The 22,181-nt window shown below is 45.5% G+C and overlaps 1 protein-coding gene across 2 annotated transcripts in view; it reads right to left on the reverse strand.

The window, feature by feature from the left end:
* Window positions 1–992: 992 nt before the first annotated feature.
* The window catches only part of TTL (tubulin tyrosine ligase), a 23,975-nt gene continuing 2,786 nt past the window's right edge, over window positions 993–22,181 (reverse strand). For both annotated transcript variants that reach the window (XM_006104788.3, XM_023745961.1), the window contains exons 2-7: window positions 21,666–21,744; window positions 14,304–14,536; window positions 11,940–12,075; window positions 10,520–10,789; window positions 6,423–6,566; window positions 993–4,417 (exon numbers count right to left, since the gene is read on the reverse strand). In XM_006104788.3, coding sequence (XP_006104850.1) covers window positions 4,303–4,417; window positions 6,423–6,566; window positions 10,520–10,789; window positions 11,940–12,075; window positions 14,304–14,536; window positions 21,666–21,744 — 977 coding nt within the window. In that variant the 3' untranslated portion in view covers window positions 993–4,302. The remainder of the gene's footprint in view (window positions 4,418–6,422; window positions 6,567–10,519; window positions 10,790–11,939; window positions 12,076–14,303; window positions 14,537–21,665; window positions 21,745–22,181) is intronic.

The raw sequence follows: 22,181 nt of genomic DNA on the forward strand, positions 1-22,181 counted from the left end.
TATTGACTACCTTTTACCTCTATGGGCCAGAGTTTCTTTTTTCTTTGCATATCCCATAATTTGTGTTGAAAATTGGAAGATTTTAAGGATATAATGGGCCAACTTTGGAAACCAGATACTCCCCCCACTCCAGAGTTTATTGTTGTAGCTCTTTATTTAGTGACTCTCCTGAGCTAATTCTGTAAAACCTGTATTCGTTGTTATGCGTGGCCACCGAAGTCTCTGCTCAGTTACCTTAGTGGTCAATTGATCGCATAGAGAGTTCCTGAATGTCTGGAACAAGTAAGTCTCCTAGTCTTTGCCCAGGGACTCTGTGTGTGTGTGTGAATGTGTGAGTGAGATGCCTTCATGCTCAGGAAAGAGGTTACAGCTCTGCCTTAGTCATCACTTCTTGCTTGTGAAGACCCTCCAAGTGAGAGAGAGGTGAAAGCTGAGGGAATTCAGGTCTCCCCTGGGCACACACACAGCCCTACATGCCTGTGGCCTTCTATGTTCATTTTAAAATTTTTTATCTTTATTGTTGAAAGTATTACAATGTCCCCTCTTTCCCCCCACCAATAGCTCTCTCCACCCTATAATCCCTCCCCCTCCACATTGCCCAGGCCTTTACCACAATGTCTGTGTCTATTGTGGCCTTCTATACTCTTAGAACTGTGTTGAAGGTTTTCAAAACCTATGTTCATCTCAATTACAAGGGACAATCTTTTGGGTTATATATTCGACGACATGCTGGGTTGAGCCAACGATGGTCACACCTGGTTTAATTTGTATGGCCTTTGAGCTAAGAATGCTTTATATATTTCCTAAGAGTCTGGGGAAAGGCAAAGAAGAAAATGCATCAGAGACCCTGCATGGCTTGCAGAGCCTGAATACTTACTATCTGGCACTTTACAGACAGTCTGCCTGACAGAGTCATGGACTCAAACAACCGATGGTACCCGAAACAGTCAACTCCAACAACGAGATGACAGAACCACAGGGAACAAGGACACTTGAAATGTTATTACTTCACTTTAATGCTCCAGGCATTTTAAACATTCATAACATCACCTTATTTCAGAAGTCATTTCCTCTTAGGTACAGAGTCCGTGTATCACTGAATTTCCTTCACGGCTCCCACATGCTGTGGGGCCACTCAGGGGCCTTGTCTTCTCCAGTAGAGCCCCCGCCCCCGCCCCCCCACATGCACCACAGCCTGACAACCTCAACAGTTAAACACACTGTGTAGCTTCACTCCCCTGTGGGTGCTGCGGATCCCGTACCTTCCCAGCACTACTGCTCACTCCAAGCCCGTGAGAAACATCCAAGGCGCTGGGGAATATCGTGTCCGCGGCAAGTGTGCCCGCACCTGCTCCACTGTACCACACAGACACTGAGGCACTTGAATGTTCTGGGTAAAACTGAGCTCTAAACACCACAGGGGTTACTTGTGAGGAAAGGGGCTTTTCTCTCAATAATTAATAGCCTTAATGTCTATTCTGCAGATTTATAGATTCCTGTCTGTTTATATTCGCTGCCAAGACTTCACAGACTGTTTCAGTAGATGAAGGCATGTTTGACAAGAAGCAAAGAGAGAACGGCTTAGATAGCACTTGTCGCATGAACACACATGTCAACACCTGGTCATTCTGAAAGAGAAGCCTGTTCTTCCAAAAGGAACTTTTAAAAGCCCTGGGCCCTACGGGATTCCTCTCAGGTAATAAGAATGTGTTTTCCCTTCCTTCTCAAGCAGCGTGGTGCGCACTGCTGCCCGAGGTTCTGATTCCGTCGCCGGGGTGGGGAAAGGGGCACAGTGTGGTTCCAGGGCACAGCCAGCACTAGGAGTCTTGGTACGGAAGGCTCCTGAGTCTTCCTAATCTCACTTGTCCTCACTAAAGCCTGTGAGGTAGTCCCGGGTCTGGCAACAATCTCTTCTGTGAGACAAGAAACTAAGGCACAGAGAGGTCACAGCTCATCCAACACTGAGCAGCCAATGGCAAGGCCAAGACTGGAGTCGACATCGCCAATGAATAGCGCCCCCCTCCCCAGCAACTGGTGACATGGACACGGACACGCACAGGAAGACTGACTGGGCAGCGAGGCAGGACCACCTGCGCCAGGACAGCGTGGAGGGGATGCGACGGTTCCGAGCCAACCACCCCCTGATCAGAAGTAAAGATAAGTAGACATGTATTTGAAAACACGTGAGGAATGAGGTATCATTTTCTTTTTAGAGCCTCACTTCCCTCATACATGTGCTACTGAATCAGGTTTCTTAGAAAATCCATCGAGAGCCACAGACTTCCTAACATCTGCATTCTTAGCTCCGTCACTGTAGCCGCTGGAAAGCTCTCAAATATTCCTGTAACTTAGGTCCAAAAGGTCATTACACATCCGTGTTCCCATGGGACAGCCCCACAAGCCTTCCACGCTTTCCCCATTACCAGCTCGCAGAAGCCAGTACCCCACACGTTCTAAGTGGGTGTGCACCTGGCCACGCTCTAAGTCCCCAACCCCAACCCAGCAGCCACGCCGGGCCTCCAGGAGCGACCTCAACCACTGACAGTTTCATTGTGCTCTGCATGCAAACTTCACGATCTGTCCTCTGAGCGAGCGACCACGACATAATTCCAATTCCCCATGCAAGCCCACCCAGCGGGTCTTTCTCCTCTCCCCCCAACATCACACCTTCACATCCTCTGCCCACATGTAAGCTCCCACATCTCATCATATTTTAGGAACAGTTGCTTTTTCTTCTCTTTTTAACAATGTCTTCCCAACCTAGCCGGTTTGGCTCAGTAGATAGAGCATCGGCCTGCGAACTGAAGGGACCCAGGTTTGATTCTGTTCAAGGGCACATGCCCGGGTTGTGGGCTCGATCCCCAGTGGGGGATGTGCAGGAAGCAGCCAATCAACGATTCTCTCTCATCATTGATGTTTTCCTCACGCCCTCTCCCTTCCTCTCTGAAATAAGAAATATTTTTACAAAGTCTTCCTGGCTGCAGAACTGCTTTTTTTGTGTGCAAGGAGGACGAGTACCGGAGTACACATACACACGAAGGAAGCACACACCATGTTCCGAGGAGCAGGGGCCTTGCCCATGGGTCCGCTGGGATCCTGGCGCTCTAAGAAGGGCCCCTTCACTCGGCTCAGCAAACACACATGGCATCTTGTTCTTCCCACTGCTAGTGACGTGGCCTCCTGAAAAGCCTGCAGAATGCTCCCCGATCCAGTCAGGGAAAACCACACCACCCCTAACAGGACACAACTGTTGACCTACAGGACGCTGTGTGAAGCTCTAAAACCACAACTTTCTCATTTTGGGAGACGCTCCCATTCAGGCAGACAGACACTCACTGAGAGCCTCTCCCTGAGGCAGAGCCTCCTCGCTGGAACAACACCCCCTCCAGCTCCCACAGCAGGTGCTGGGAGAGAAGAAGGAGATGGTGGGAGCTCCCTGTGTCAGGGGCAGGGCCACCTGGGGGAGGGGAATTCTACCTTCTCTTGACCCCCAGGAACTTTGCAAAAGTGCATGAATTCTGGTTCAAACAAAGATAACAGACCCATCATATTTCAAGGACACCCAACTATGAAGCAAAGCAAGGCATTGTCTTTTTTCTCTCATGCTTTTTGATGCTTGCAGGCTTGTAGCAAACTTGCTGCTTGGTTTCTAAAACATGCAGAGAGCAGACTGACAGCAGCATTTGCTATATTGGTGCCCAGCCCACACCCACCCTGACCGGAGACTGACCCAGTGCCTTCAGGAACGGGATGAGGACAACGCCCTGCCCTGCGAGGCAGAGCACAGCATGGAACCGAGGGCCGCACAGCACGGAACCGAGGGCCAAGGCGCATGCCAGTCCAGAGTCTCACAGGCAGAGTGTCAGGGAGGACGAGCAGGGACACAGGGCGACCTCCCAAACGCTCTAGCATCAGTCCCTGCAGGACAGAGGTTGCAGCTGGGCACCGAGCTAAGGCACAAGGGCTGCAGCAGACGGAGCGCACGCACAGGTCCAGTGGCCCCGAGAGGAGAGGCGCTGCTTTCAAGGACGGCCTTAGCATAGCAATCTGCTGCTTTCAAGGACGACAACCTAATCCCTGTGTTTTCCCCTTAGAAGAACGTCTTGCTCTCCCCTCGGGGAAATTCGTTGCAGTTTTCAAGTCTGGGTAGCAGTGCAGAGAGCTCCACCCGGAGCCCCTTGGGGGCACCTTCGCTCTCGCACTCCCTCCTCCATCACAGCCTTGCGAGCTGCCTCTTTCTCACTGTGGCTTCGCGTGGAGCCATGGGGCATCTCTCCTGGAGCAGGACCCGCACGTCTCCGGTCACAGCCTGATGAACGCGGCCGGCTGGCTCTGCTGCTGCTCGGCGTCGGGGGGCGGGAAGACGCTGGATATGGCTATGTCCACGATGCCCTGGCACAGTTCTGCATAGAGCTTCCTGAAACGTGTTCAAAAGTATGTTACTGAGGAAGTTCGACAACGTGCAAGCAAGAAACCAAAGTTTTTCTCACCAGGATCTGCCCTGGAAATTCCATCCCCTGACCACATTGATACAAGTGGCCTCTGCTGTCCACACAAACACGGCGGGAGGCGCCGTGGGAAGACGACGCATCTGGAGGGCCTCGCAGGTGCACAGACAGAGAATCCTGCTCTGACGTGAGCCGCAGGGAAGACGGCAATTCCAGTAGAGTGGACGGGCCCTCCGCTGCCTGTGCGGGGGACGCGGAGGGCAGGCCTCCCCACACAGAGCACCCACTCCTTGCGGTTGAGGGGACTTTAGGAAAGACTCCCCATGAGTGTCAGCTGCGCTGAGACCAGGGGAATGAGTGAGGTCAGAGGATGGGGACAGGGTAGAAAAGAGGATGGAGGAGGGCAAAGACAACGGAGGAAGGAGGGAGGGGAGAGAGAGAGTGAGGGAGGGGAGAGAGAGAGTGAGCGCAATGAAAGGAGAAGCAGGGAGGAGAGAGAGCCAGGGGTTCGGAGAGGTGGATCAGTGTAGGTTGGTGCTGCAGACAAGGCACTGGCCCGGCCACATCGGCCCGGAGGCCACGTCCGGGCTCTGGACTTAATCCAGACAATGGAAGCACCAAAGCAGAAAAACTTCAGAATAGCAATGAGGCCCTCCACCCCTGCCTATTCCCTATAGGACGTCTGCCCGCTTCATGGGGCAGCTCACAGGCTGAGACTATCCCTCAGGACTGGCTCTAACGCTGGGTAAAACCAGAAATGTGTGGTCCCGAGAGAAACTCACTTCTGATTACGCTCCGGGCCACCCGGCCTAGGAAAACAGAGGCCTTTATTGTCCTGCTTCCCGATTTCCACTCAGAGAAATCCTCACCATCCGGTTCCCCCTCCCAAGGCAATGGCGTCCCTGCCGCCACCCTCCCCATCGCAGGACCTTCTCCCCGCACCCCATTCCTTCTCACTGCCCTGAGGTTCTATGTCGCAAACCACGCAGCCGCCCGCCTCTAAGGAACAGTGACAGGAGGCGTGTGAGTCCTGATGGTTGTTACTAAAATGGGGGCTTGGCCCATCCCCTGCCCCTGGCCTCTCAGGGTCCCCGGGTCCCTCGTGGCTTCCAGGCCGCCTTACTGTAAGCCCCACCCCCAGTCCAGAAGTCCTCCCCTCTCAAAGTCATGCACCCAAACCACAGAACCTATTGATTGTCTATTGCGGACGTGTAACAGTATGATTCCCACAGTGATCACTCGGGCAGCGTCTGCCCGTCTCTCTCCGGCAGCGGACCGCCCTGAGCACACTCATCGCTGCGGGACTTCCCGCTGACCCTTCGGGAGATCTGTTTCTTCAGGATGTGGACATGGAGGAGAAGATGACCGTGGATCTCGGAAGGACAGAGCCTTTAAGGATCGAGTCCCAACGACTCTCCCTCACATGGGCGGCGTCCCCTCCGTCATTCCTCACGGCACAACACCGATGCCAACTCAGCCGCTTCCCCCAAAGGAATGGGAGCTCCCCCCACCCCCGCAGGTTCCGCCCACAGCCTGGCAATGAGCAAGGCTCCGCTGGTGCCTGGTGTGTGCCCCTTCCTGAAAGCTCTCCCTCCTCCTGGGCACACGCCACACCTCTCAGTCCCAGCTCCACTGCATCTCCGATGCTTCTCCGACCACTTGCTGCCCGAGGAGCCCGACCTTCTTGGTCGTCACCGTCTCCGCTCCAGGACCCTGCCCGCTCATCTCCTACACTCGTCTCGCCGCGTTTGAAACTCTCCCAGCAGCGACCACCCGCCTGAGCAGTCAACCGCTCCACACACATGGGGAAACGGAGAGGAAACGCCTCCGCAAAGCCCCTGCCAGCAGGGTCCCCGGGGCCTCCTGTCCTGCCACTTCCTCCCTGACAGCGGCCCAGGGCCACGGAGCGCACAGCCTTGCTGAGACAGGTCCTCCCAGCCTCCACCTGCTACAGCCCCGCGGTGTGAGGCTTACTGAGCACAAGCAGGGGCGCCGTTGACCTCGATGAGCCAGACCTTCAGCTCCTCGTCCACCATGAAGTCGAAGCCAAACAGCTGGAAGCTCTGGTAAGGCAGGTGCCGGGTGCTGATGGCGGGCTCCACGCTCAGGAGGCAGCTCCTGCGGGCAGAGGGAGAGCTGGCTGAGAGCGGGCGAGGGCGAAGGGACCGGAGATGGGCCAGAGGACTGCCCATGAAAGGTGCTGCCATAAATCGGCTTTGGCGCCCTCTCTCCTTTAAAGTTGTCGCCGACAGATTGTTCAAGACAATGCTATCTACCCAGCAACTTGTGAGAAGACCTGTAACCACGCATGTCTTTACAAATACAGGCTGCTTTCCCAGCTCCGAGCTGTCACCCGGGCCCCGGAAAGGTGGGTCCCTCCCACAGGACGGCTGCTGCCACATGTTGTTTATAATTAAAAAAACACTTTCATGTACGTTTTCCATAGAAAAAAAGTGGACCAATGGTCAGCCAGTGAGGGGAAGAATTGGCAAAAAGACTATTTGGCCTCATTCATTTCTTTTGCTTGTTCCAGTCCTGTTGCCAAATTGTTACTCATTAAAAGATTGAAGAGCTACATATATTGAAACTAAATGTTGAAACAGAATGATTATTAGCATCAACTACTGTTTCCCAAAATTGGAAAAACACAAAAATGGAATATGTACTATAAAACATAAACGTTTGAAAAAATATATAAAAGTTGAAAGTGAATCTCAGAAACATAGTGAATAAGTAAGTGAGGTCAGAGGTCAGGCTGCTAGAATTATGGCCAGAATTTTGGTCAATGTTTTAACCTCTTGGAGCTAAGGTTTGATTTCTATAATATAGGAGGTAAAATAATACGTACTCCTGGGGCTGAGATGGACCAACAAGGTAATTACATAAGGAGCTAACGAATAATAAGCCACTGTCTTCTAATACAGCCATCCCAGAATACATAGGCCTTTTCGGTTTTATGAAGATCTTCCCTGACTTTTCCCTAGCTGAAAGTTGGGGCAAATCCCTATCTATAATAATAAAAGTGTAATATGCTAATTAGACTGGACAGCCAGACGTCCTTCCGGACCACCTTCCGGACGAAGCCGGGGCTGCAAGGGCCAAGGCAGCCACCGTGGCTGCGAGGGCCGAGCCCTTTGCAGAATTTCGTGCATTGGGCCTCCAGTCTTAGTAATAAAACATGTTATGATAACTCTAAGATGACCACAGATAGCTGTCCTTATACGCCACTGCACAGTTAGAAGGGAAACTATGCAGGCTTCTCTGGGACAAAAGCCATAATTGATAAGACAATGACCATGAATATTCCAAGATTCAAGAAGCATTATGAATGTGTACAAAGAAATTTGTACAAAGAAAACTATATATTAAACACATCTCAAAGTAAAATTTATAAAATAAACAAAAATTAATCTTAAAAACAGAGAAAAATATCATTAAAAGCAATACTAAGATTTCAACTGACATCTCAGCAGAAAAAATAGAAGCCAGAAGGTAATGGTGCCACCTTCAGAGTGCTAAAAAAATGTTAACTGCTGACCTAGAAATCTTCTTCCAGAGCAAATGTCCTTTAAAAATGAAGACAAAATAAGTACTAATAAAAATGAGTCTAAAATACATGCAGCATTAATGACCATCCATTTACCCACATCCGTACTTTCAGGCCTCCTCTTTGGGTTCCTCCTGCTTTTTCTCCAGAGAAAATCACTATTTTGAATTTTTTGCTTCTCTCTTTATTTTTACCACATATGTATGTACCTTCCTCTAAATAATGTATTTACTAAACTTTGCTTGTTTTTCAGTTTATATGAATAGAATCAATCCGTATGTGTCTTGTATACAGCTTTTAATTTTTTTGTGATTGACATTATGTTTGTGTAATCCCAGTGAAAATGTCCTTCAGGAATAAGAGAAATAAAGACTTTTTCAGATGATGGAAAATTAAGAGGACTTATCACCAGCAGAACGGCTCTAAAAGAAATGACAAAGTCTGAAGGGAAAAGATACCAGAGAGAAATCTGGAACCTCGGGACTAAAGGAAGAGAGAAAATAAAGGCAAATATATGGGTAAATAAAAATGTTTTTTCTTACTTTATATTTAAATGTGTTTCTTATAGACAGCATCCAGTTTGGCCTTATAGTTTTTAAAAACCAAACTTGACTATCTACATAACAAAATGTATATAATGGTTGATACCAAAAATTATAACATTATGTGGTAGAGATTTCATTTTATGTGGATGTAATACACATGGCAACTGTAACACAGAGAGGGAGAGTCAAGTGAAGTATAATGTTATGTCTGGATTTCATGTGAAGTGGTGAATTATTAATTCTAAGAAGACTGAAATATGAGATACATATATTTTTTAATCCCTAGAATCACCACGAAAATATAGACAGACAGAGCCAAATATTCAACAAGAAAATTAAACTAGAACTTTGAAAATATTCAAATAATTCTAAAGAGATCAGGAAATGGAGACATGAAAGCAAATAAAAACAAAGAAAGAGGGAACGAATCGACCAAATAATAAAATGGTAGACATAAATCCAACCAAGCCAATCATCACATTAAATTTAAATGGTGTAAACACACCAATTAAAAGACAGAGATTATTATATTGGATTCAAAACAAAACAAAACACACAAAAAACCCAACTCTACGTTGTCTACCAGAGTCCAGTTGAATAGAAGTAAAAGAATGGAAAGAAAATACCACTAATCAAAAGAAAGCTGGAGTGACTGTATTAATAAAAAAACCAACTTTAAAATAAGGAATATTACAGAAATAATGACAGATACTACACAATAATAAAGTAGTCAATTTCCCAAAAGAGAGAACAATTCTCAATGTATATGCACCTCATAATAGATCTTCAGCTCATAACTATATAAAACAAAAACTGGTAAAACTAAAAAGAGACATAGAAAAATCCAAACACTTGGAGACTTTGATTTTTTTCTCTCTCAATAATAAATAGCAGAACAGGAAAACAGCAAGGATATAAAAGACGTGAACAGCACTAGCAACAACCTTCACCGATGTCGCATTTATAGAACACAGCTTAAGTAGAGCGAGTAAATGTTATTCTTAGTGCACACGGAACATTCACAAAGACGGACCATATTCTAGGACACGAAACTAACACATTTTAAAGACACAAAACCATACAAAACTATATTCTCCGAAGACAATGGGATTATAGTAGAAATCAGTAACAGAAAGATATCTGGAAAAATCCCCTAATATTTGGAAATTAAGCCAAAGTTTCTAATAACACATGAGTCAAATATGAAGTCACAAGAGAAACTAGAAATTATTTTAATAAAATGAAAAAAAAAACATAGCAAAGTCTGGAGGTATGGCTAATGAGTACTTCGAGGGAAACTGATAGCATTAAAAGCTTATATTTTAATTTTTAATAAAGCATATCTTTACTGATTTCAGAGAGGAAAGGAGAGAGACAGAAAGATCAATGATGAGAGAGAATCATTGATTGGCTGCCTCCTGCATGCCCACTACTGGGTATTAAGCACGCCACCTGGGCATGTGCCCTTGACCAGAATCAAACCTGGGACCCTTCTGTCCGCAGGCCAACGCTCTATTCACTGAGCCAAACCAGTTAGGGCAAATGCTTATATTTTTAAAAAATGAAGTATCTCAAATCAATGATCTAACCTTTCACAAAGAAACTAGAAAAAAAAATTAAACACCTCCCAAAAGCAGAAGGAAATAATAAACAGCATTAAGTCAAAGAAAACAAAACAAAAAACAATAGAGATACTCAGTCAAGCAAAAAACTGACTTTTTGAGAAGACTAATAAAACTGATAAGCCTTTAGCCAATCCAATCAATCCAAGAAATAGAGAAGATATAAACTACCAATATAAGGAATGAAAGCAGTGACATCATTAGAGATCCCACAAATATCAAAAGAATAATAAAGAAATATTACCAAAAAAGTTTTGTCTTTAAATTAGACAACTTAAATGGAATAATTCCTTGAAAGGCACAAACTCCCAAAGCTTCTCCAAGACACATATAGCTAAAAAGATACAATTAGGTTACCTTATGATATGTTTGATTTGTACTAAGATAGCATTCTCCAGGGTAATGTTCAAAGCACTGGTCAGGTACTGATTGAACTCCTCAAAGAACATTTCATTCCCTTCTTCATACTTCCCATAGTTCTTTGAATATTCCTTTTGAATGCAGTGATTGGTCAAGTGGCAGGTTTTGTCTTGAAAATTATCAACATGATACGGTTCTGACGCAGTCCGCAGCACGCCCTCTCGATAGAGGTAGATATTGTACTGGTGATCCACCAAAACCCAGCTTCTGCAAGGCAACAAAAACAGTTACTCACGACCTCCAAAGTTCCTTCACATCAGGTATCTCTACCATCCCCTGGATTTCTTGGCGGGAAGTAGGGGAAGAAGGTAGGTTGTAAATTATGCAAGGCAGGCCACAACAAATACCTGAGACAGTGGGCTAGCACTGTAATGATCAAACCAAACATGTCACCACCAATGACAAGGGGACTCAGATCCATTTAAGAGCCAGCATTTTGAAGAGATTTGATGGGCTTGCTTCAAAGGTTAATCTATGAAACCTCCATCTGCCATGTTTGGTCATTTTAAATAATTTTAAGAGGAAGACTGTTCATCCTAAAGCTGACCTGACATAAAGGCAGCTGAGACCCAGCCCTTTCTGAAGAGCCAACAGCCAGGCCACAAGCAGGCTGGGCTGAGCGTCATGCAGCTGTAGAAAGCCCCTCACCTCTTCTTCCCAGGCTCTTTGCTCAGAAAATAAAGTCCACAAACCTGAGATGTGTTCATGAAATCCTCAAAAAGTAGGACATAAATAAGGTCAGGACACATTATTTGTCCGGGTCACATGATCTGTTGTGTCTGAATTACATGTTCCGTGTACCTCTCTCCCATTGTAAGGCCCATTTATGTATGTATGTATGCATGCATGTATGTATGTATTATTTTTTAATCCTCACCTGGGGACATGTTTATTGATTTTAGAGAGAGGAAGGGAGAGAGAGAAAAAGAGAAACATCAATGTGAGAGGGAAACATCAATTCGTTGCCTCTTGTATGTACCCCAACCAGGGCGGAACCTGCAACCTAGGCATGTGCCCTGATTGGGAATTGAACCCTCAACCTTTCAGTGTAAGGGAGGACGCTCCAACCAACTGAGCCACCCAGGTGCAAGGCCCATATGTTTATGCCCTTCCCTTTGGATCCACAAGTCATTTTCATTAAAAAAAAAAAAATAGTAAATGAACAAACAAAAAACCCCCCATAATCTTAGTAACATATTTTAGAAAGAAAAATATTGAAGAAAAAATAGAGAATTAGATACAGAAGCTCAGTTCCATTCAGCTGTGCTCAGTGTTGGTAACGTATTAAACACAGTCAAACACTTCCTCACATTGTACCTCACCCTCCTCCCCACACACCACTGCATGGACGCATTACCTAATGTCGAACTTGCGATGCCCCGGCTCCAGCAGCAGAGGGCGCTCGAGGTATTTCTGGATCACGTGCACCTGGCCCTGGTTGTCTATGAAATCCAGAAGTTCGGCAGCGTCCGAGGAGATGAGGATGCCTTCACCTGACCAGTAAAATTAAAACGAAAATTAGTGCAGTCCGTCCCAAGAGGTACCGCTCCCTGCAAAGCCTGGGAAAAAACACTGACAGTCGGCCTACACACTCTTCTTTCTCCACCCTTCCCTGGTCCAATCTCTCACACCTTCCCCTCGGCCCACCAAAGCTCCAGGGTCATTCAACTTTTCCTCCATATAGGGTTGTAAACACTGTCTTGGCCAGCTGCGACCATGAAGTTTCATTTCTAAAGACACTGTAACTGTAAAGGTCTGGGCGCCCTAAATAAATGCGGCTCTCCTGTGGATCACGGCCTGCTGTGATGAAGACGCTGTACTGCCTGTGACCACGTCTAACACCTATCTTATGGAAACACCAGGAAGGTTAGGGCATAGATACAAAAGTACAAGTGGATCCCCTGCAGTTTGGTAACAGAAAAAAACTGGCTACATTCAAAGTGTCCACCAACATTACATAAATGATACAATATCCTTTTTAACAGCTTCACTGATATAATTTACCTGCCATAAAACCCACCCTTTGACAGAGTACAATTCAATGGTTTTTAGTATATTCCAGTAATTATCATTACAACCTTATTTTAGAACATTTTCATCACCTCCTGAAAACTCTACATCCATCAGCAGTCCTCCATTCCTTCCTCGCCCCAGCCCCTGACAAACACTAACCTACTATAGATTTGCCTCTTCTAGCTGCTTCATATAAATGGAATCATCCAGTATGTAGCCTTTTTGTGTCTGGCTTTTTTAAATTGAGCATCATGTTTTATTTTTTAAATGTATTTTTATTGATTGCAGAGAGGAAGGGAGAGGGAAAGAGAGATAGAAACATCAACGATTGAGAGAATCATTGATCGGCTGCCTCCTGCATCCCCCACCCCCCCACATTGGGGATTGAGCCCACAACCCAGGCAGAGCATCATGTTTTTAAGGTTCATCCATGTTGTAGCATGTGGCAGTGCTTCATTCCTCTCGATGACAGAATAACATTCCATTGTATGGATATATCACATTTTGCTCATTCATTCACCAATCAATGGACATCTGAATTGTTTCTACTGTTGTTTGGCTGTTACGAATAATGCTGCTAGGAAAATCTGCATAGAAGTTTTGTGTGGACATATATTTTCAGTTCTCTGGGGAATATACCTAGGAGTGGAATAATATAGTAATTTTATGTTTAACTTTTTAGAAACTACCAAACTGCTCTCCAAAATTGCACCATTTTACATTCCCCCAATATATGAGAGTTCCAATTTTTTCACATTCTTACCAACACTTGCTGTCATCTGTCTTCATAATTATAGCCATTTTGGTGGGTGTGAAATGGTATCTCACTGTGGTTTGATTTGCATTTTCCTAATGCTTAATAATGTCGAGCATGTTTTCATGTACTGATAGATTGTCTTATCTGTATGTCTTCTTTGGAGAAATTTCTATTTAGACTCTTTGCTCACTTCTTAATTGGGTTATTTGTCTTTTTATTATTGTGTTATATGAGTTCTTTATACATTCTGTATGCAGATGCCTCATAAGAGACATGATTTGCAAGTATCTTTGTCCATTCTAAACAGTTTCATTATTGCATGGACCCCTCAATTTTCTCTTCTAGAACCACAACTGCTTCCCTCCCCATAGCACCCTCCAGACAACCACTAATCTGGTCTCCATTTCTATAGCTTTGCCGTTCCAGAAATGTTATATAAATAGAATTATACACTATGCGACCTTTGGGAATGGGTGTTGCTTTTTTCACACAGCATAATTCCCTGCAGATCCAACCAAGTTGCTGATTTCAGCAATAGATCATTCCCTTCTATTGCCGAGTAGTGTCCTGTGGGGTCGATTCACCAGAGTTTGCTTAATCCTTCACCTGTTGAAGGAATCTGAGTTGCTTCCAGTTGGGGCTATTATGAATAAAGCTTCTGTGAACCATCACATACAGGGTTTACGTGGCCATGTTTTCTGGGACAAATGCCCAAGAGTGTGCAAGTGGGTCCAGAGCTCACAGGAAAGGACCTAGCTGCGGAGCACCTGTATGGAGATGGACATGCAGAAGCCTCCAGCATGTAGATTAACATTTAAGGCTATGTAACTAACTGTGCTATGTACCCTCAGGGTTCAGATGAGAAGAGTCACTCATCCAAATACATCGTGAACGTCTAGCGTACGACTGCACAGAGCACTGGGAACCTAAGCGACGGCAATGCCAACTCACCTTTGGCACCGGAGGATGACTTTGCAATCCAAACATTGCCCTCTCCTTCTTCCTTCTTTTTGTTATAAGAAGCCAGGAAGAATTCCCTTTCGTCCGTCCTCGAGCTAGGGATCGGTGGGTGGATTCCATTCTGCGCGGGAGCAGTCGGGGTCTTGAGGTTAGTGGGGTAGATCACATAGGACTCAGGGAACCATGTGCAGGACTCGGCCAGCTCTGGGCTCGTCTTGATGAGCCTGGCAGGTGACAGAGGGTCAGTCATTGGTCACTCTCTTCAGAAAAGCCAGTGCTGCCTCCAGAGCTCGTCAAGGAGGCAGCGTGTAACCAGGGCCTGGGAGCTGGTCTCCTTGTCCCAGTCTTTGCTCTTCCCTCCCTGGACCGATCTGTAATGCACTACAGATCACACACAGCTATCCATGCAACCTTAAAGGCCTGTGTCAGCTGGGTCAAAAGGGACCCAATGTCCAGAACCTCGGCTCTTTTTAAAATGTATCTCCAGCCCTAGCTGGTTTGGCTCAATGAATAGAGCATTGGCCTGCGGACTGAAGGGTCCTGGATTCCATTCCGGTCAAGGGCACATGCTGGGGTTGTGGGCTCGATCCCCAGCGTGGGGCGTGCAGGAGACAACTAATCAATGATTCTCTCTCATCATTGATGTTTCTATCTCTCTCCCCTCTCCTTTCCTCTCTGAAATATATATATATATATATATATATATCTCCAATATAGTAAAACTCTAATATGCAAATAGACCAAATGGCAGAACAACCAGTGGAATGACCAGTGCTATGACATGAACTGACCACCAGGGGGCAGACGCTCAACGCAGGAGCTGCCCCTTGGTGGTCAGTGCGCTCCCATAGGGGAGCGCCACTCAGCCAGAAGCTGGGCTCATGGCTGGTGAGCGCAGCAGCTGTGGCGGGAGCCTCTCCTGCCTCTGCTACAGGTAGGCAGTAAGGAGCGAGGGGTCCCAGAATGTGAGAGCCCTGGACTAAAAGAGGGATATCTGACTGCTGGCTTAGGCCCGATTTCCCCTGGGATCGGGCCTAAGTCGGCAGGCGGACATCCCCCAAGGGGTCCCAGAATGCAAGAGGGCACAGACCCGGCTGAGGGACCCCCCTCCAGTGCACAAATTTTGTACACTGGGCCTCTAGAGTGTGTGTGAGTGTGTGTGTGTGTATGTGTGTGTGTGTTTGTGTGTATTGCATCTCCAAGGAAACTTAACTTGAAATAATCCTGAGCCAACACTTTCCTGGCTTCAAGACAGACTAAAGGAGGAATCTTTCTAATGGGACACTGGACGCCAGTGGTCATAACTAAATGTACCTCCTGCCCCCAAATAACATGACACAACAGAAGATAAAGTCAGGCTCTGGGAGAGGCACTTAATAAAAAGCAGGGCTTGCAAAGGACTTCCCACCACATCTACTCTCTAGCTCAGGGGTCCTCAAATTTTTTAAACAGGGGGCCAGTTCACTGTCCCTCAGACCGTTGGAGGGCCAGACTATACTTAAAAAAAAAACAAACTATGAACAAATTCCTATGCACACTGCACATATCTTATTTTGAAGTAAAAAACAAAACAGGAACAAATACAATATTTGTATTTGCATGTGGCCCGCGGGCCGTAGTTTGAGGACCCCTGCTCTAGCTGGTCCCTTGAGGGGGAGGCACCAGCATCCCAGTTCAGACACTGGGCCACACAAAAGTGAGTACACTTCCCAGCATCACTCAGGTCGTAAGACACAGGCACGATGCAAGCCCCTAACTCCCAAGTCCTAACTCTGCCTGGCCCTCCCTCCCCCAGGGTCAGAGCCAGCCAAGAGCCAATCACGGGCCTTTGCTAAGCTGGGCTCATCTTCTGCAGAACTGCGAATATTAAGCGTCTCTTAAATTCACCCGCAAAACCCAGTCTGTGCGCAAATGGCAGAAATAATGAAAGAATTTAAAACTGAGATTTAAAATAGTTATTTTAAAGTTGAAGACAACAGGATTAGAGTTACTTGAACTTAAAGGAACAAATGCATTTCTAACTCACTGAATGTTCAACTCTCTCTGCACTGTCCAACAGGGTGGCCACTAGCCACATGTGCCTTCTGAACCCTAGAAATGTGGCCAGTGTGACACATTTCAAGTGCTCAGAGGAACTGAATTTCACGTTTAGCTTAGTTCTGAACTTAAAGCCTCAAGCCTGTGAAACATTTGTCCGTTAGGCACAACTTCACTGTTCTGGCAGGAGGACATTTCCCTTTAGCCGCTGCAGGACCTGACGTGCTGTGTGGCGGCGCGCACTGCCAGGCCGCTGCTGCATCACCATCAACACCCCACTGTTCCACTCAGGGACAATGGGCTGCCTCGGTCCATGGGGGCTCTTTCCAGGCGATAATGAGACATTGTGATGTGTTTATTATGCAGACAGCATGAGTTACAGTGACAGCTGGATAAATCATAATTGGCAACTAAAGTAAAATTTGTCTAGTTAAAAAAATAAATACGGACAATTTTAAAATTTAAAATAAAGGTAAACTACAGATGCAATAGAACTGAACAGAGACACAGAAGCTATAACTACAACCAGAACAGTAAAGGCAGTGCGGGTAGGGGGGGGGGGTGGAGGGGGGGGGGAAGAAAGCAGTAGCAGAAGGTATGACACAAATTTTACAACGAATGACAAACAATTGCAATTTGTTGCGGCAGAGTGTACATGAGACATTTTTAGCAAATAAATAATGAAGTTGATCTTCTTCTCAACAGTCAAAAAGAATCAATGAAATTAGTGGCTGAAATTCAAATTAAATATTCAACAAAACAATGGAAACAAATGTTTAATAGGATCTATGCTTGTAGCTTCGGTTAGCTATAAAATGACTTGGATTCTACACAAAAAAGAAAGCACTTTAGATAAAAATGTGGTAACAGAAATTATTTTGAGGAAATAAGACTAAAAAACATATTTTACAGAAAGTGAACAATTTTTAGTCAAGCCAGTTAAGTAACTGCCTACAGAGTATAAAACATTTTTAACAATAAAGATTGATTCAAAACTTGAAAATTAAAAAAAAATTTGTTTAAGTAAGTGGTGTGACATAAAAGACTGCCTAATTAACACTTTGGGTCTGTATCCTCAAAGGATTTACAAATATATGAAAAAACATTGTCAAATTGAAGCCTAAAAATATCAAGCTCGTGGTGTGGCTCATTTTTCATCATTTACATCTGTCAAAGGCGAGTTCCACCTACAAGCAGAAAATCCATGTCTGTCACGACAGACAGTGCTCCAGCTGGGTTGAGTTAAAATTTGGACTTACTGGGATTTTAAGACTGATATTTCCCATATTACTGCATTCTACTGTCTGATACATGTTGGAAACATCTGCACTCAGTTTCGGAAGCCTACTCCCTGGAAGGTATCATGGATACAACTCTTACACTGTTTCAGTATGTACTTGCCAACGCTACCATGACTCACCAGTAGAGACCTGTCGCACGAAACAGAAGGCAGTGTTTAATGATGCTGTGTTCTTTGCCAAGGATAGTCAGAGGAAAGAATTTTGTAAAGATTTAGTGTACAGTTAAAACACTAAATAAAAGGAATTTCTTGAAATAAAAGAAATGCTTGCTAAATCACTTTTTAAAAAATATATTTTTATTGATTTCAGAGAGGAAGTGGGGGAGAGAGAGAGAAACATCAATGGTGAGAGAGAATCATTGATTGGTTGCCTCCTGCATGCCCCCTACTGGGAATCAAGCCTGCAACCTAGGCATGTGCCCTTGACTGGAATCAAACCCAGGACCCTTCAGTCTGCAGGCCGATGCTCTATCCACTGAGCCAAACCAACTAGAGCTAAATCATTATTTTCAATATTTTATTTTATTAATTTTATTTTATTAATATTATTTTACCCAATAACCAAAAGATTAAAAATTGCAGTGTGATTATCACACTGCTACAAACAAGCTAATTTTAAAGTTCAGAAGAAGGGAAAAGAAAACTTTATGTCCCAGCCAAATAGGTATGAGAATTTATGTTGGGACTTTAGAATACAAGTCAAAAATAATGGTTTTACATATTTTTATAACATGACTTCATATGCAGAAGATTTTTAATTGTAACAGCAAAGTAGCTGCAAAACTAAGGGAAATTTTGAAAAACATTTAGTTGAAGTTAATACATTTAGAGTTCTTTTCAATTTATTCAATACTCTTTTGAATTTGATACTGAGTTAACACAAGAGTTGGTGAATTTATTTAACTTGGACATAATTTTGAAAATGTTATACCTTTGCTCTAAACCCAAGTTAGTTCTTCTAATAAAATGACCCTGTTTTGTCATTGTGCATGCATATTAAAGAAAAATGTTTACTTGGTATCTGATTCAGTTATTGAAAAATTTTTACATAGGTGGGAGAAAATTGGGTATATATTTTTAAGCATAAATTTTTATGAAATCTAAATACAGAACAAGAGGTTTGCAATAAAAATGTAGTGCCTGAATTAAGATGTGCTGGGAATGTAAAATACATACCGGATTTTGAAAACTCGGTATAAAAACAAAATCTGAAATACATCACTCATATATTAATTACATGTCAGAATGAAATTTTGGATTATTTGATTAAATAAAATATATGATTAAGATAAACTGCACCTGTTTCTTTGTACTAGTTTTAATGTGGCTACTGGGAAATTTAAAGTCACACGTGGCTAGCATTCTATTGCTGTTGGACAGCGCTGGCCCACAGGATCACTTTCATTGCCTGTAGACCAGTTTCTGCAGGAAGTTCTTTGCATTTGTCCCATTTCCTCATAAACCCATTTGGAAAGAAATCATGCCTGGAGTTTTATTTACATCTCCAGGGGAGAAATGCTCACAAGAGGGAAAGAGAGTCCGCAACCTGAGCCAGAAGAAAAGCCCTTTAGGGCTCTGAGTCTATGGCCTGGGGCCGCGATGAATTTCTGACACTCCCAGTCATGATGCAGGAAGGTGCCTGGAGTCCAGGGCCCAGGGTAGGATCCTAGTAGAAACCCTCTGGGGGCTGCCCCGTGGCACTGCCCCTGGTCCTCTGGGTACAGGCTGGCATCATCCTGGCTCAGCAGCAACGGCCCTGCACAATCCAGCTGTCCTCTGTGAGCTGCCATCCAAGATGCCCTTTTTTTTTTTTTTTAAACTCTCCGAGCCCTTTCAAGCCATCAAAATCATGGGAAGGAGACAAAATGGTAAAGGGAACCATCACCTCCGGCAATGACTACAGTCCCGAGAGAATAAAGGACACTTGTGAAGATGAGAGCAACCCGTCTGCATAAGTCAAGATGTCACAGACTGTGTCGCATGCCACCAGGGGCAAAGAGCAGGTGTGATCACCATCAGCCCCAGAGAACAGACACCTACTCACACCTGGTCATGTGGTCCTGTACTTCTCACTCCACCTCAGTATAGTTGCTGAATATGCAAATACCCAGAATAGTTTCCTACAGCATCCTCTGTTCTCACTCATAAAAGCAAAATTCTACCTTTACCTTTATAGGAAAAAATTATAGTAGAAAAAAAGCAAAATTCTACCTTTACCTTTATAGGAAAAAATTATAGTAGAAAAAATACTAAGTAAACATTTTATATTAATTTCTAAAGGAATAATCTGGACAATCATGTCTCACTTCTAGTTCTAGTTCAAGAATCTTTTGCATCTAATATGCAATAAATGTGTAATCAGAAGACTTCAGCTCTAGCCAGTTTGGCACAGTGGATAGAGTGTCGGCCTGTGGGCTGAGGGTTTTGGGTTTGATTCTGATCAAGGGCTCATGCCTGGGTTGCAGGCTCGATTCCCAGTAGAGGGCATGCAGGAGGCAGCCAATCAATGATTCTCTCTCATCATTGATGTTTCTCTCTCTCTCTCCCTCTCCCTTCCTCTCTGAAATCAATAAAAAAAAAATTTTTTTTTTAAAAAAGAAGACTTCAGAAAGCGTGTCTCCCTTAGGAGTAGCCAACAAATCAGGAAGACTCCTCACTGAGAGAAGTGGATACTAAGTCACTGGGGCCAGTGAGTCTGAACAAAAAGGGGGCATATTCCTATGAAGACTGCACCTTTATTTTTTTAAAATATATTTTTATTTATTTCAGAGAGGAAGGGAGAGGGAGAGAGAGATAGAAACATCAATGATGAGAGAGAATCATTGGCTGCCTCCTGCATGCCCCCCACTGGGAACCAAGCCCACAACCCAGGCACATGCCCTTGACCGGAATCTCGAACCCGAGACCCTTCAGTCCACAGGCCGTCGCTCTATCCCCTGAGCCAAGCTGGCTAGGGCAAGACTGCACCTTTAAATGTCTAGAGTCCAGAAAGAAATGTGAGTGGGGAAAGGGCAGGTGCAGTGTCATTCACCTGAGTGACTTGTTTGGCTGCGCACACACGTTCAGCAGCCGTCATGGAAAGGACAATGGAGACCTGCCACAGCAGCCCTGATTTTAGGGGCCACACCCACCTTCCCTATTGAAATGGTAACCATCGCAGTGATGACCACAACAGCAATAACAATAAGACGACCTTTCATTCATACAGAGTGAACTCTGAGGCAGGCATTATTCAAAGCTTTTACATACATTAACTCAATCCAGACAACAACCCCAGGCAGTTCCTATTATTGTCCCTAATTTACAGAGAAGGAAACTGAGGCACAGAGTCAAATGCTCCCTATAAACCCCTGTGCCCCACACTTTACACACATCACCTTTATCCATCCTCACAACCGCCTAGGAGGGACCTAGTGGGACTTAGAGGGATGAGGACATTTGCCTCAACTAATCAGAGGGAAAGCTGGGATCACAAGATCAGCAGATAATATCGCTTCCTCTACCTTAAGATACTGTTCTTACGACACCTGCCAAACCCAACTTCGCCGAGAGGGGCGGTGCAGCAGATGCAGTTACGCCCTCCAGGTGTCCTTCCTAGGGGACCCTGGCTCCCGTGAGAGCAGCTGCCAAGGTCGTGTGCATGCTCCTTCTCCGGGGACCAGCTGTGCCCAGAAATGCCCCACTTCTCCCCACAGCCAATGGCTGACCGATGCTGGAGTACAAAATACATCCCAATCCCTCACTTACACCATAAACCCACCCCAGACTCTGCTTTTGGGAGCCTCACCTCAGAGACAAACAGACAGACAGACAGACAGGCTCTGTCAAGTGCTAGGTGGCAGAATTCTGGGTTGCAATCCAAGTAGCTTAGAGGAAGCTCCAGAATGGGTATGTGTTGGCTTTTTAAATAAAAGTATTTGCCCTTTAAAAATAACCCCACATTTCTTCCTTAAGTGCTTTGTGATGAAAGCGAACAACATTTATGTAAAAAAGTCAAGGTTTTAAGGAACACTTACTTCACTAAAGAAGCTTTGCGACACAGTTTGTCCGCTCCCCGGTAGTAGTTCACCAACTGCACCAGCCCAGGCTCGTGACCTGTGAAGGAAAGGGAGGCTCAGAGGGGGCCAGGCTCGGGAGGCACCCGGCTCAGGAGAGGGAACAGCTGTGTCACGCCCAGCGTGTTCTCCCTTCCAGGACGGGGTGTTGGACAGGAACGATTCTGCTGCCCGGCACCGGCACTGCCCCTGCCTCAGCATCCCACCGGCCCACTCAGCCTCCCCGTGGGGGAGATTAAATATCAACATCCCAGAGCTGCCCGAGACCACTGCCGCCTGTTTGTCCTTCTATTTCCCTCTCCCGATCCCCTCCCTGGCTTAACACACGGACTAGTAAGTTATCTCTGTACAGAAGGACGGCAGCGGTCACACTCCTGACCTCCCAGCCTTCTCCCCATAGCCATCAGGGGTGGCAGCAGAATGGACGCTCCTGCCTCCAGAGCACCTGCTTCTTCGGGCTCCTGAGAAACCACCAGA

This window comes from Myotis lucifugus, unplaced genomic scaffold (genome assembly GCF_000147115.1).
Source record: "Myotis lucifugus unplaced genomic scaffold, Myoluc2.0 scaffold_607, whole genome shotgun sequence".
Taxonomy (NCBI): Eukaryota; Metazoa; Chordata; class Mammalia; order Chiroptera; family Vespertilionidae; genus Myotis; species Myotis lucifugus.